Below are 16,046 nucleotides of genomic sequence, written 5' to 3' on the forward strand. Positions count from 1 at the left end.
TGACCTTAGATCTACTGTAAGTAAGTAAGTGGACGCTACGCGGAAACCCCCGCTAAGAATAGCGTTGTAGAAGGCCGCGTCGCCGGTTGCGAAAACTCCCTAATGCAAATGAGATCGCGACGGCAGCCAGTACGGAGACGGTCACAGCTCATTTAAATACCCCGTAGTCAGCACTTGCGTCGGCGTGCGAAAAATCCCTAATGACTTTTAAGTACACGATGCGCAGCAGTGCACATGAACGCGTGAAGTAAGCCTACTACTCATATTTGTTTACATTAAATCACGAGGATCTAGGATATCTAGGAGTTCTAGGATTTTCATTGTATAAATGAGTTTATCATAAGAACTATGTCCTATTTGCAATTCCAAAATATTGAAAAGCTTAAATTCCAACGGCATTTCAAAGACAATACTTATTTAGAACTTCCCTACAGAATAAAGGGTTTGAAAATGGCTTTATGTGTGAAAATAATGACCATTAGTTGGCGAATCGACATAAGTGATTGCAATCACTTGAGTAATAGTCTGATTTCCAGACCCTTTTACCGAATGGTCGTATGTTTTGTGCTGTACAAAGATTCAATCAGTTTATTTTTGGCCATTACAAGTAGTGGGTTATCGATGCATGTAGAGAAATGCTCATGAATCTGTTACAGCTCATCTTATGTATGTTATTACCAAAGAAAAAAAGATATCAGTCAGTCTCTCAATAGTGGCTGACAGTGTCAGAAGTCTAGAAGGTAAACAGATTTCCTTGGATAATTTGAAAACTGGAACACTGTTAATGTTAACATTTCACATATAGGACATACATGACATATTCATAATTCCTGCAAAGTAATAAAGAATTTGATTTTGGCTGCATAAGGGAAATAGTATCTTTGATAACTAAAAATGCATTGAAGGTAGCAAAATGGTTTATATTATTAAGTGGTCCTGTTTGGACAACCGGCGTCAAACAAAACAGAAATATATATATTTTTTTATCATAAGTCACTTTCAGCTATCATCACAAGCATGTTTAAGGATCGCATGTGAAAAGGTGACTCTTTACGTGCACTTCTACATTATAAAAACCTTGCCCCTTTCACATTATAATCTGGATGTCAAGCTAGCCTATTCTGCGCAATAGCTCAGCTCAGCTTAAAGGTACTATGTCCCATTTGCAGGCGAAAAAAATGAAAAAGTTAAATTCCAACTGCATTTGAAAGATAATACTAATTTAGAACTTCCCTAAAAAGGTGGGGCTTAAAAATGTCTTCAAGTGGGAAAATAACGACTATTAGTTGTCAAATCGACTTTAGGGCTATAGAGCCCAAAAGTAATAGTCTTGATTTTCAGACAATTGCACCGAATGGTCATAAGTTTTATGCTGCGCAAAGATTCAATCAGTTTAATCTTGGCCATCACAAGAAGTGGGTTATTGATGTAGACAAATGCTCATGTACCCTTTACAACTCTTTTCATTTATGTTATTACCAAAGAAGAAAGTCAGTCAGTCAGTCACTCAATAGTGTATGACAGTGAAGTCTAGCAAGTAAACGGATTTCCTTGCATAATTTGAATATGAGGACACTGCTAACGTTTAAATTTCACAGATAGGACATACATGACATATTCATAATTCCTGCAAAGTTCTACAGCATTTGAGGTTGGCTGCAAAAGGGACATAGTACCTTTAATACATATTGATGTAAACGGTTCTAGAGAATTTGAAATACCCCCAAAAAAGAAATCGGCATAATACACAAACACTCTGTTTAATACACACATGGTTTGGCCGAACAAGCTTGGTCTCCTGCTTGTCACCATATTTAGCAAAGAGTGGGAGGGGCTTAAGAGGTATAAATACCGAAGCAAACCCACTCCTTGGACAGTCGAAATCATCTTCTCATCAAAGTGATTGCAGAAAGTCTCTTTTCAAACATTTACTTTCGAAGTAAATGTTAAAACAATTTCTCGACTACTTTCAACACACTTTTCAAGATGCATTCGTTCTTTGTCATCACTCTAGTTCTGTTTTCATGTCTGTGTCTTGTTGGAGTCACCCAAGCGGCTGTTGTTTCAAAGGAAGGTACGCACGATGAAGGTAAGGTTTTCTTGGCAAATCGCAATTAAGCCAGGGATAGAATATGCAAGTATAGTACATTTTAAAATAATGTATATGATAGGATTGAGAAAGATAGGAGGTGGATAGGTGCAAACAGTTTGATGCATAACAATAACATTTTCAAAGTCAAACTAAATCATTACTTGACATAGCCCTTTTGGCAAAAAATTGTTAAACATTATTTTCGTATACGGAGCCTCATTATCTTTTCTTTTAATGTAAACATTTTCGAACACCGAACAGATATTTAGACTTTCTAATTGATATATTCTAGTTAGCTGATATGTATTATTTATATAGTTGATATATTGAGATACTCTGTCTCTTCGTTAATGTGAACTTACGTAATTGATTCTAATTGGCGTTGATACTTTTTCTTCCTCGTTAACCTTTTATAAGGACTACGGTTGAAAAAAGAGCTAAAACATGTATGATATTGAGGGTGAAGGTTACAACTTTGTACTAAAGATATATCCAAGTTAAACAATTTTTGTATAATGTTTTAAAAACCCACTTTCTTCCTAAATTTGTAATAAAATAAGTTAATACGCCAAAAATTTTGCTCATAATTTCTCTCTCTCTCTCTCTTTCTTTCCCTCATTTTCTGCTTCTATCTCCTACTTTCTCTATGCACCCATCCCTCTTCCTCTCTTACCCGACCTCCTCTATCTTTCTCTCTCTTATTCCTTTCCTCTACCTTTCATTTCGTCTCTTAATTACCCCTACTCCCCCTCTCTGCCTCTATCTGAGTGTGATTCCCTCCCCTCTCTGTCTCAACGTGTCCACCTCTCTCTCTCTCCTTCCTCTCTATCTCTCTCTCTCTCTCTTCTCGCATGTAGCTTTTGACCCTGAAAATACTCTAGATTCAGGCAAACTGACCCAGACAGAAGAGGACAAAATCTCTGATATTAGAAAACAAGTAATGTTCCTTCAGGTAAGTAACTAAAAGTACATTTTCTTGCATTTCATTTAAGTAATGCATGGAACCCATGCTTACAATCTGGAAAAAAAACTTACAAATAAAGATTTTTGTTAACATTTTGTTGACCGAATATGTTTTATCTGCATGAGAGAGATCTTTCAAGTGATATTCTTTTCATTTTGCGTTTGATTTGATAACTGTGTTTCATTTACACGTGGAAGTTGGATATTGCACACAGTGATGAAACATAAAAGTGAGATTTACGTAGAATATGGGGTAAGTATAAATAATCATACTTTAAAGTTTTTTAAACACCATAAAGCTTTCCGTTGAAATACTCTTTTGATTTAGAATATAATATTTTAAAAAAGAAAAAAGAAAATGCAATAAATTTTCAATGATTTATTGCATTTTACCCCGGTTCCCAACATAAAAAAAAAATCCTCTTTGTGCCCATGCCTTGAATCATAATGCATGGCCGTCCAGAGGATTTTTTTTTTTATGTAGGGGACCGGAGTAAAATGCAATAAATTATTGAAAATTTATTGCATTCTTTTTTTTTTAATTTATGGAAACTGCCCCCTACCTAGCCCCCGCTGCGTACAGTCATGGTTCAGTGACAAAGCAATGGCCTCGTAACTATGAGGCCCCAGGATCAAAACCGTGTCGATGTGCTATATTATTGCCCTTTTCTGGGGCATTAATCGTCATTACTGTCATTTATGACTTAAGGGCGTGGGTCCCCTAGTTGATAAGCATAGTAGCATACACATGCTTTAGCAGTCACGCAAAAACACACATTGGCAAATTATTATTCAATAAATTCTGGAATGTATACTATTATCTAGATCTATTATTTTCAAATTATTTTTAAAATAATTCCATGAATTGGGGTAAAACAAAAATATTCCAGCTATATGAGCGACAGTGTATTAGCAATATTACCCATGGCCCAGTTGTTGAAAGGCCCCATCCCCTTAGACACAATATTTTATTAAGTACTTCTGTTTGTTAGGATCCTTGGCTACTAAAGAGTGTGCTTGCTTGCCTTATAATGTTGGTGGTCGGTATGACAAAGTAGTTTTACAGGATTCTGTGTGAATGTAGCGTATTAAAGATCTAGGCTGATGATTAAAGATATTAAATGAAATTCTACGATGCATCGCACACAAATTAAAACTTTTGAATGTCCTAGATCTTTGTAATTATAGTCTTGCAATATTTATGTATTTATATTACAACAATTTTATACCAATTAGTCTTTCCAGCAAATTTTGTCCTAATTCTGCATTACATTCATATAATATTCGAAGTTCTTATAATTTTCATTTAAATAAAATAAGACTAAATATAACTAAACAATCCATATTTTTCAAAAGGCTAAATTGTGGAATAATATAGCTCATGATATAAAATCTAGTCTATCAATAAACTTTTTTAAAAGGAAATACAAAAATATTTTTAATCCAACAAAATAAATAAAGATTGATTCCGTACACGGTCAGGTTCTGTTTCGTTTTCTCCTTCTATTTAGGCATTATTTTTTTTTTGTAATCACCGTTTTAAACAACAATATTATTCTGTATTATACTGTATTACTGTTTCGGTGGCAGCACCAATAAAGGCTTTGGCTTGTTTTAGCTTGTTCGCTATGTTTTGTATTTTATATGTTTGTTATGATGTTTTTTATGATAAATGAAATAAAGGTCAATTCAATCCAAACCTACCTCGAGCCAATAGGTCATTGGACCTGGTTATGAGTGCAACTATGATTGTTTGGCTTATAGGCAGTAGATCCCGTTGGTTGTAAGATTTAATTCTGACTTGTTTTTAATAATAAGCTCGAGCAATAGTCTTATAATATAGATTATAACAAAACACCTTCTTTTACAACATTTGTTTTCTCTACTTTTCCTTCTTCTTCTTCTTTCTACTCCTTTTGTATAAATTTCTCTACTGAATGTCTTAATCTTTATATTAACCTATTTTATATCAGACTATTAATTGTAAATTCAAGATGTATCCGCTTTGAGCTGTGATTTTGAATTTGTATCAATAAAACTTGTAAATTCAATTAAAAAACAATGGAGTGAACCGAAGGGAATCACCTGTAAAATGAGCTATTATAATTCCTGCACTGTTCGCCTCCCCCGTATCCTAGTTACACGATCGAGGATGCGATTTAAATCTACTGGGTGCAATCCGAACAATTCTTTTAGAGCAATTGGACTTTTTACAGGAACCTAACATAACAAAAACATATTCAAGTAGCATTGTAGAGACGATTAAAAAGAAGGTATACTAATACATCTTTGTTAAAGGCATCATTTAACAAGACATGCACGGCACTACGTGTTATTAGTGTCTGTGATATGGTGTAAAATTGATACCCTAAAAATATTGCGCTTCAAAATGATCAAGAAATGGCTTTAACAAATTAAAAATATTTGAGTGACCGGCTTAACCATACTCGGTTTCTCCAATAGACTGTACTGTTATGAAAACGCAAAATTTGGTCTCGATTTCCAATGGTATATATCTTGATAATCAGACAGGCGATCGGCTTGTAAAAGTCATGGGATTCCTGACTAAATATTTATATTTATCATTGCAGCATGAGATAAATCCAGGATTTTGTGTCAGAATCTGAGACAAAGTTACCGGATCCCTTTAAAGGGACTTAGTAACATTGTTCAGATAAGAGATACTGGTGCTAAGGTAGTGAATTCAATGCTAGATGTACAATTAGAGATAATCTGAAAAAAAACCCAGACCATTATTAATGAGAACAAATGAGAAAAACTGATCTGATCATTTCCTTAATTTCTCCTAACTATATTATTACAATTTCATTACATTTTAGGTGAATGTAAACCGTCACAAAAGCTGTGAATTGGCTCTATTGATCTATACCATTCCTGACATGGAATTAAGTGCTGAATGATTTTTAAAAGCCTGTCTCGTGTCTTTTTTTCATGAAAAAACGGTTGGGAAAAAACGGTTGGGAAAATTCAGAAATAGTTGGGAGAACTTACTGTCAGAGGGTGTTGACCAGTGACGCCTTCAAACAAAACCATAACTATCTTTGTGATTTGAGAATTTTGTCAGGATTTTGTGCATGCTAGAAAATTAGTACAGCAGAATGAATTTGATAAGTAACATTTCATACAAAAAAATCATTAAACTTCAAAAAAGTTACCGAGTCACTTTAACTGCGAGAATGTTCACTTTAACCGTGAAAATGTTCACTTCTCTCCCTTTCCGATAACTCATCCGATCAATTGATTTGCTTTTCATAAGCATGTCAGTCAACCCCAATATTTAATATTTATTCAATGAAACAAAACGTAGCGTCTGTAATCTTATCTTTTAAATGCAGCAGCCTGTTTCTATTAACCAAGTAGATAGAAATCGTTTTAAAGCTTTTAATGACAAGCCTATTTTTTTCATCAACAAGTTCCTGAAAGGATCACATGCTTTCCCCAGGAAGCCGGATATAAGATCGAGCACGAGATCTTAACCTATTGGGTGCAAGCCCAAAAAAGAATTATTCAAATAGCATTGGGGAGAAGATGAGCATTTAAGTATAACAATACATCGTCGTTACCCGTGAGAACGGTCACTTCTTTCCTTCTCTGCTAAATCCTGCGAACAGTGGTACCTACTCTAAAACGAATTATCATGAGTGTAAAACTAAAAACTAGTAAATTACTACTCCATGTTATGGCTGTATTCAAGAGTTGCAATGGCGAATAATTGCTGCTTAAATTTAGCCAAAACCAATAGATTGCTTTTGGGACACTAAAGGTAGATGAAAATATGATCGATAAAAATGATATTGTCGGGAAAACTGTCGGGAAAAATATGATAATACAATGAAAAAGACATAAATGTGATCCTGGAAGCCGAGGATAACGAACTCACTTTGACGACAATGGATGCTTAATGATGAAATCAATTTACTTTTGGTCTACCTGCTAAAATCCATCCCTAAACAAAAGAACTCCAAAAGCAAATAAAAAACAAATTTTGAAAAAGCTCTGTAGAGACGATGAACATATAAGTATAATCATACATCTCCACCGTAAAAAAGTTCACTTCTATCCCTCTAAAAAAAAATCATTCGATCAATTGATTTGCTTTTCATAAGCATGTCAGTCAACACACCCAAGATTTAATATTTATTCAATGAAACAAACGTAGCGTCTGTAATCTTATCTTTTAAATGCAGCAGCCTGTTTCTATTTACCAAGTAGATAGAATCGTTTTAAAGCTTTAAATGACAAGCCTATTTTTTTCATCAACAAGTTCCTGAAAGGATCACATGCTTTCCCCAGGAAGCCGGATACAAGATCGAGCACGAGATCTTAATCTATTGGGTGCAAGCCCAAAAAAGAATCATTCAAATAGCATTGGCGAGAAGATGAGCAAATAAGTATAACAATACATCGTCGTTACCCGTGAGAACAGTCACTTCTTTCCTTCTCTGCTAAATCCTGCGAACAGTGGTACCAACTCTTAAACGAATTATCATAAGTCCACAAACTGGTAAATTACTACTTCATGTCATGGCTGTATTCAAGAGTGGCAATGGCAAATAATTGCTGCTTAAATTTAGCCAAAACCAATAGATTGCTTTTGGGACACTAAAGGTAGATGAAACTATGATCGATAAAAATGATATTGTCTTGAAAACTGTCGGGAAAAAATGAAAATACAATGAAAAAGACATAAATGTGATCATGGAAGCCGAGAATAACGAACTCACTTTGACGACATTGGATGTGTAATGATGAAATCGATTGACTTTTGTTCTACCTGCTAAGCTTTACCCCTAAAAAAAATTAAATCCAAAAGCAAATGACTTCTGTGATATAATCATGCCAGTCATTCATCAGTCAGCTAGGTGAACAAACTATATTGGTATGGCCTTTCTCATGAACTGACTACCTGTTTACATAGCATGTTTTTTTTTATACAATGCCCAATCACAAAATTCAATTACATTTAAGCAGTTGCTATGTCAGAAATCCTCAAATAACACCATAAAAAGAAGCGTTTCAATTGGCTAATATATGAAAACATGCAATGTTTTTGTATCATTTGAGGTGTCCACACTTGTAAAAGCATTGCTTTTAAGTGGACCCCTCTGTTTCCAATATGTAATTCTACATTTGTTGTAAATGATTGATTTGTAATGTTTTGTTACAAACATAAATAAATTGAAATTGAAATTGAAGTGAGCTGAGTTAGTCCACTTATGTACTGAATACCAAACGTCAACCCTTTAATCACTCTAAATTGTGTCACATTTCAGAAACCATAGTGGAATAGGAAAATCAATATCATCAAAGAATTAATTCCTCATTTTAGTTTCATGACTCAACGAGTGAGAATGTTAGTTGCATGGATGAATGGTTACCGTTAATCATATTGTAAAAGAACGTTTTATCCTATATCATTTTGTTCTCTCGCATTTTTTCATTACATATGATTAGAGAGTCGTCAATTATTCGACACCAGGCATACGACGCCAATTGCTATACAAATATCTTTCTCTGTTTATTATTCTACATATCAAATTCATTTCTAACGGATCTTTAATAGACATAATTTTGTACTCAAAACAGTGAAATTGTATAATTCGCTTTAAGACCACCTTTTAGTTCATGTTGTTATAAATGATTACAATCTTCAATTCTACTAATAATACTCGAAGGCCAACCATTGATTAACGTGTTTTGAGCCAAAATGCCTATAGTCTACCGCAGGCGCGCCGGAAGCAGTTTGGGATTGGGGGGGGGGGGGGCGGGGGGCAACATTCCAGGGGGCTCACCTTCCAGGGGCAGTGACGTAATGAGAAAAAATTCGGAAGGGGGAGGGGGCAGACGAAAAATCTGCATCACCACCAGTCTTAAACGTTACATGCAGGTCCCACGGAACGTTTTTCAAAGTGAAGTATTATTGATCAGGTACAGCGTAAATTGGCGTGGGGTCCAGGGCATGAGCCTCGGCAGGGGGTTAAGGGGCTGAGCCCCCGGAAGCTCAGGGCTTTAAGGTTTTTAATTACGGTTAGATGAGCATCCAGGGGCCCTCTTTAAGGCCATTGACGTGTTCCAAAGGGGGGGGGGGAAGCCCCACAGAAGCTCAGAGGTTTTAGGTATTTAATTACGGTCAGATGAGCATCCAGGGGCCGTCTTAGGGCCCTTGGTGGGGTCCAGGGGGCAGAGCCCACGGAAGCTCAGGGGTTTTAGGTATTTAATTACGGTCAGATGAGCATCCAGGGGCCCGCCTTAGGGCCCTTGGTGGGATCCAGGGGCAGAGCCCCCGGAAGCTCAGGGGTTTTAGGTATTTAATTACGGTCAGATGAGCATCCAGGAGCCCACCTTAGAGCCCTTGGTGAGGTCCAAGGGGCAGAGCCCTGGAAGCTCGGGGGTTTTAGGTATTTAATTACGGTCAGATGAGCATCCAGGGGCCGTCTTAGGGCCCTTGGTGGGGTCCTGGGGGCAGAGCCCACGGAAGCTCAGGGGTTTTAGGTATTTAATTACGGTCAGATGAGCATCCAGGGGCCCGCCTTAGGGCCCTTGGTGGGATCCAGGGGCAGAGCCCCCGGAAGCTCAGGGGTTTTAGGTATTTAATTACGGTCAGATGAGCATCCAGGAGCCCACCTTAGAGCCCTTGGTGAGGTCCAAGGGGCAGAGCCCTGGAAGCTCGGGGGTTTTAGGTATTTAATTACGGTCAGATGAGCATCCAGGGGCCCGCCTTAGGTCCCTTGGTGGGGTCCGGGGGCGGAGCCCCCGTAAGCTCTTGGGTTTTAAGCACTCAATTACGGTCAGATGAGCATTTTTTATACCTTATTTGTGACATTGGCTTGTTACCTATTTTTATCTCCTACTTTCTTTCTTTATCTCTTTAACATACTTTTTCAAAAAGGAGGGGGGGGGGGGGGGTACTCGAGCCCAGCCACTTTGCAGACCATGACATAAAGGCTTCTAAATAAGCATATTTTCGCCTGACTGTAATTTGGGAATTTCTTATTTTCCAACAAACGCATAAAAAGGTATGAAAAAATGCCGGAAAATCATGTCACAACATAAACATTTGTAAATAACTTCTTTCGAATAAGAAATACACCCCCGATCAGTACGCCAGCGTTCAGGGGCTCATGTCTTCTCACCCCTATAACAAAAAAACGGACACGCTTTCCCATTCTCGCACAATTTGTCCACGATATGTGCGTATCGCATTATAGAGACCTCCATTGATAAATACCGTATAGGTGGCATGCACAATGTTTATGAAATTTAATTCCTGTGAACTTATTCTTTTCTTTGAATGGAATTGTATATGTGATTTAATTCAGGTTTGTATTATTGTTACGTTCTTTTGTATTAAAAATACAAACCATGTTTACTCCTTTAGTGCTTTTTTTTATTTTAGAGGGGGGGGGGCATTTTTTTTAATTTTTTTTTTTTTTTTTTTTTGGGGGGGGGGGCAACTGCCCCCCTGCCCCCCACTTCCGGCGCCTATGGTCTACCGGTATCTTGTCTTTGGACATGAAGGCATGTTTCACCAGAAAATAATTCCACATCAGATTACAAGAGTACCTTCATTACATCACCTGAATCACAGAACATAACATCGAGGGTATGTATAAGTAATTTTCTTTTGGAAATTTGTATCTTGTAGGAATCCGTTGCTGAGATCACGCGTTCCTTCTCAACTCTCGAACTCGTCGCGAATAATCCATCAATGATGGCCAAGATTCACACTTCTGACTCTCTCGAGACCGAGTTTGAGCTGGGAGAACCTGAAAAGACACGACGTCGAAGGGAACTCGACTCGCCATCGGCTCTCCCGACATCGTTCCCATCATCTGGCACCGAGCAGCCAAGCTTGGGTCAGAACCCATCCGGACCATACTCATGGCCTTTGTATTCCGGTATGAACACTAGGTCCATTTTCTTATAATAACATATTCTAAGATTGTAAGTTATTATTGATAACATATCTTAAGAAACATAGACCAGGCGTTTCTTGATTTCTATAATGCCCATTGCACACGAAGGCTCATCTATGAATAAAATTAGGCCTTGAGGCGCCTTTAAAGATAGTCTAGCCTCCGTACCATTTTCGTTTCGTGCGCCCAATCAGCTGATAAAATAACACACCCTCAATGTTGAAAGTAGACCTAGCCATTCCTTTCATTCTGTACTGGACTCGAATATGGGGGATCGCGCAATCAGTGGAGAGAGCGCGCTGTATGTGGGATCGATGCGTGTGATAGAAGAATAAAAACAAAGAACGGACTAATCTGGACTAGTTTAAAGCCAGCATAACACAAGCAGGAAATCGACCTCAACATTTTCCAAAAACAAATCGGAAACCACTGCATTACACAAGGCAGTCCTAGTAAATTGTACGTAACGAAATTAAACACATCATTGAAGCTCACATATGCGTTAAGTAGAATAAAAGATAAAACTAAGAGAGCCATGAATGTTAAAATTAACTTCCTAAGCCACAGGTCGTGTTGGTTGGCCATGTAATTCCCTTCAAGTCCGAAAATAGGAGATATCAATATTCAAAACTAAATGGAACGTATGACGTAGGCCATTATCATCCAGGTTGAGAATAAACCTCGAACGGGGCTATTATGCTTAAAATATTATGTTATGGAGGCAGAAGTGTTTAAGCCTCGCAGATCATTAAACTTGATATGAAATATATTTGCTGTTTCTTCTTTAGGTCAATGTTTTATGTGTCCTGTTGGTGTTCCTGGTGTAAGCGGTCCTCCAGGCCCGCAGGGGGTTGCCGGAAGAGACGGCAGAGACGGACGGGATGCACCGACAAGTCCTCAAGGTAGGCCTTTAAAGACATCACTCTGACACGATATGGCACGACATGCAGATGTTTCAGGACATTGATATCAAATTGTGACATTGCAATTATTCAAGCCGGAAAATGCATGGCCTGTGGAATAAAAATTCAAGTTATTGAAAAACAATTTGGATATTGTAACTCATGTGCGGTCTATGACAATTTACACAACAAAGATATACTATAGGTGTAAATTTTAAAAATACGATATGGAGACGTATAGTTGGAGGTTTCTTTAGAGTGTTTTGTTCACATTCTTATGTTATAACAGCAATCAGTCATTGATAATGGCGAGAACATAATCCTGGCAAATTACACAAAAATTATGTTATATAATATATTTATTATTATTCATTATCAAATCGATTCTGTTTATGGATTCTGATACATGATATTTTAAATATTTTAAATTTTACTGAGGAGACACCCTCTTCACGTAACGACCAAACAAACACAACTGAATCCCGTTTGTATAAACTCGATTGAATTTGCCACTAATAATGTCATTTATATATACCACGAATGTAGATGCCAAACTTCTGGAATACAGTTAGATTTATCTAAAGGATTCTGATAAAACTTCTGGATGTTTCAATTTTACCTCAAGAAATACCCATCGACGAAACTCACCCAACTGAATCCGGCGGCGATGCGGTAGTGCGTCCAGTAGGTAACATGACAAATCTTCCTGGTGTCATCTACATTCGCTGGGGTAACGACGTATGTCCTGAAGATGCAGAACTCATCTATTCCGGTAGGTACAGATGGGTAATATTCCATGTGGAAATGTTTTGACAATATCGCAAGAACTTTCTGAAAATTAATAACAGGCAATTTCAATAGCCTTGTCCGTCTGTCATATTAAAATGTGCGAAAACTTCAACGGATTTCAAACATGATGGGACACACAATTTTTTCAAAAAAGTCTTTGCAAACTTGTTTCAATATTACTGTAACCTTTAATCAATCTGATGTTGTGCGACAAAAAAGTCTTCATCGCCACAAACAAATCACATGCATTCGATAGCCCCACTGAAAGGGGTTAGGTTTTAAGTGAATGCAAACAAAGTATGTCAAATTTATTTGAGTTATTGTAATATCGACTCTTATTTATACGGTATATGCAAGATTTAAAAAAAATTAAACTGAATGTCATGCTATAACAAAATGACCACTAGCGTTCAATATTGTTAACGTAGCAATAATAACCATAATTATATGGCGCAATTATCAATCCTATGGGATGCTGAAGGTGCCTACAAGTTCTATAATTATCCTGGCTTTAGTCCAGCTGCCCTAAGAAAGCACTTAACTCATAGCACGCTATTGTTATAGTGCTTTGTACACGCGAGCAAGCTACTGTTACTTTGCTTCTTGCATGATTGCACGCATTCGTAATAGCAGTTATTGTTCATGCCCATTGGACTGTACCTAGTGTTTTGCACGCGCTATTGGCAGTACCATCGCGTTAATCCGATTATCTCGTTATAAATTTGGCACTGGGGGTATTTGTGGCTTGGCACAATGGGGATTAGCCCTGTGGCAGGATAAGAGTTAAAGCATGTCATGAATGAAAAATTTAGACATATGTCTTTAATACCGACTCACATTAAGTGCGGACCTCGAACCGCGAACCATGTGATCCACAAGCCGGTGACGTACCACTAGACCACGACGCCCCTGTTCAATTTGTTTGGAAAATGAGCTATGTAATCCCATTACCAACCATTAGGATTAGCCCAAGTGCAACATTCAGATGCTCTCATGTGCTGTAGAGAGGTGTCGTAGATTATGTCATCAGGCTGTTGATCACACGATTAGCTGTTTGAGTCCCAGCCCCGTACTGATGTCCTTTGCCAAGATATTAATCCACATTTGCCACCCTCCACCCAGGTTTGAATTTGTACCTGTTTTGAAATGAGTCATTGGACGTTCTTCGGAATTGCCTAATGAAAGTGGTTGTCATAGGTCCTACATCATGCTTAATTTTGTGTCTGATGGATTTGAACTTTATAGTGGGTTTACCTATATTTGTGTTACATTACTTTGTGATTTACTCAGGTTCTATTGGAGGTGCTTACTACGCTCACACTGGTAGCGGCTCAAATTATCTCTGTATGCCGGACGAGCCTATCTATGACGAAGTAGAAACCTCCCCACATGCTGACCGAGCCCTAATATACTCCTCTGAATACGAGGTCAATACTGCTCCTTCACGCATGCAACCAATGCATGACCATACTCCGACCTGTGCAGTCTGCAGGGCGCCCTCTGGTCACACCAGCAAACTTATGATTCCTGCCCGCAACGTTTGTCCTTCTCAAGAGTGGCGTTTAGAGTACGCTGGTTATATTATGGCAGCGAAATACACGCACCAAAAAACGGAATTTGTGTGTGTGGACCGAGAGATGGTTCCTAAAGCGGGGACCAGGGATAGTCAGAATGGTGCGCTGTTGTACATGACAGAAGTCAGGTGTCTGGTGGGTGGGGGCTTGGATTGTGGACCGTACATGAATGGTTACGAAATTACTTGCGCTGTCTGTACTATCTGAAGTCCTATTAATAATTTCACTTCGTATAGTTTGACACAGTTTGTATATCTTGTCATGATCTTTGAAAATCTTAGAACAATTTTTTGTCTATACATTGATCAAATGTACACTTTAGTTGCATACATATTCCAGTGAGTACGAGTTAACCTTAGTTTTATACACACAACAGTGATCAACTGTATGATAAAATAAGGCCTAGTTTGTCGATGGTTTTCTTAATCTTGTTAATAAATAGTGAATTTCATGATAAATTTTCTTTTCCTTCAGGAAATAATTAATAATTCTTTGGCTACTTTGAATTTTCTGACTAAAGCTTATATTCATTCTTACAGAAGTGTAATACGAAACCAAATGATCGTTTAATGTATATGTTAACATAAAAATTTACTTTAATTGTACTACATTAAACGGGCATTGACTATATACTTGTAAACGTTTTGTGGTTTGTTTAATGTTGTTGAATATGCTAAAAACGATTGTGAGAAAACAGGTTTGACTGGAAATTGCTGTAAATCAATTTTATCTGCTTAAAAATATTACAAAGGATCGTTGGAGCATTTTATAGTAAACATGGATTTCATCCTTTAAAAAAATAGGCACACAATAAAAAGAGGAAGAAAAAGAAAATATGGTTAAAAACTGTTTTGGTCTGGGGGGGGGGGGGCAATTTTCGTAATGTAACCAAATTTAATGCATACGTCTTTGTGATGCGCCTCGATACCAAATACTTCTTTCACCTGATAAGGATAATAGTATTTCAATAGACAGAATCCAAACTGCATACATTAGTTGTTGCCAGTTCGACAAACATAAGGAATATTTCGCAAGCTCACTGCGGACAGAGAATCTGCGGTTCGTGTGCAAAATCGAGAAGCTACTATAGTAACAGCAAGGTAATCGCTGAGGTACTGAAATCCAGAACGGGTTTTGGCCAAATCTACAGTCGTTCTCAATGACGCCTCAAGTGAATAAATAGCCAATCAGCAAGCTTGTACCAAAGATGGTGATGAGAATTTCGTCGTCTAATAACGAAGGATAACGAATTTTAACGGGCGGATCTGGCGTGGGCGGGGGGGGGGGGTTACATTTGAAAAATCGCGCCGACCAATAGTTCGCTTAGTTGGGGGGGGGGGGGGGCGGGGGGGGGGGGGTAGGGAGCACTTAAATTTGTTTTTCAATTTGAAAAAGGTGCCAACCAATATTTCGGGGGGGGGGGGTAGAAAGCACCTTGGCCAGCCAAAGGGGGGAATTAAACCTCACAACCCCCCTAGATCCGCCCCTGACACGAATGACTCTTCGGTGAGTTCTTTCCTTTCGATTATTGTTTCTGAACAATAACAACATGAATATGGATATAACATGAATTGTTTTAAAACTTGATGATTGTTGAAATTTGATAAAAAGCCCTTTTGTGGCTTGGTCGAGACAAGTTGTGCTAGTCGTGTAGTTCCGTCTGTACTGTATTGCGTGGAAGGGAACAGGCCATTTTCGTAATGTAATCAAATTTTATACATACGTCTTTGTGAAGTTCCTCAATACAAATTATTTCATTCACCTGTCTAGGATTCGCAATAGTCAGAAT

General features: G+C 37.8%; 1 protein-coding gene across 2 annotated transcripts; it reads left to right on the forward strand.

Moving 5' to 3' along the window:
* Positions 1-1,801: 1,801 nt before the first annotated feature.
* On the forward strand, positions 1,802-14,889 carry LOC577694 (short-chain collagen C4). Of its 2 annotated transcripts, none has more exons than XM_011681381.2 (6): positions 1,802-2,074; positions 2,950-3,044; positions 10,722-10,974; positions 11,781-11,894; positions 12,520-12,666; positions 13,974-14,889. In XM_011681381.2, exons 1-6 carry the CDS (start codon positions 1,987-1,989, stop codon positions 14,462-14,464), a joined length of 1,188 nt encoding a protein of 395 aa, XP_011679683.2. In that variant the 5' UTR covers positions 1,802-1,986; the 3' UTR covers positions 14,465-14,889. The 2 variants fall into 2 exon arrangements, with proteins under 2 accessions (XP_011679683.2, XP_783000.4); XM_777907.5 differs by having other exon boundaries at positions 1,813-2,089.
* Positions 14,890-16,046: the final 1,157 nt, after the last annotated feature.

This window comes from Strongylocentrotus purpuratus, unplaced genomic scaffold (genome assembly GCF_000002235.5).
Source record: "Strongylocentrotus purpuratus isolate Spur 01 unplaced genomic scaffold, Spur_5.0 spur5_scaffold_1, whole genome shotgun sequence".
Taxonomy (NCBI): Eukaryota; Metazoa; Echinodermata; class Echinoidea; order Camarodonta; family Strongylocentrotidae; genus Strongylocentrotus; species Strongylocentrotus purpuratus.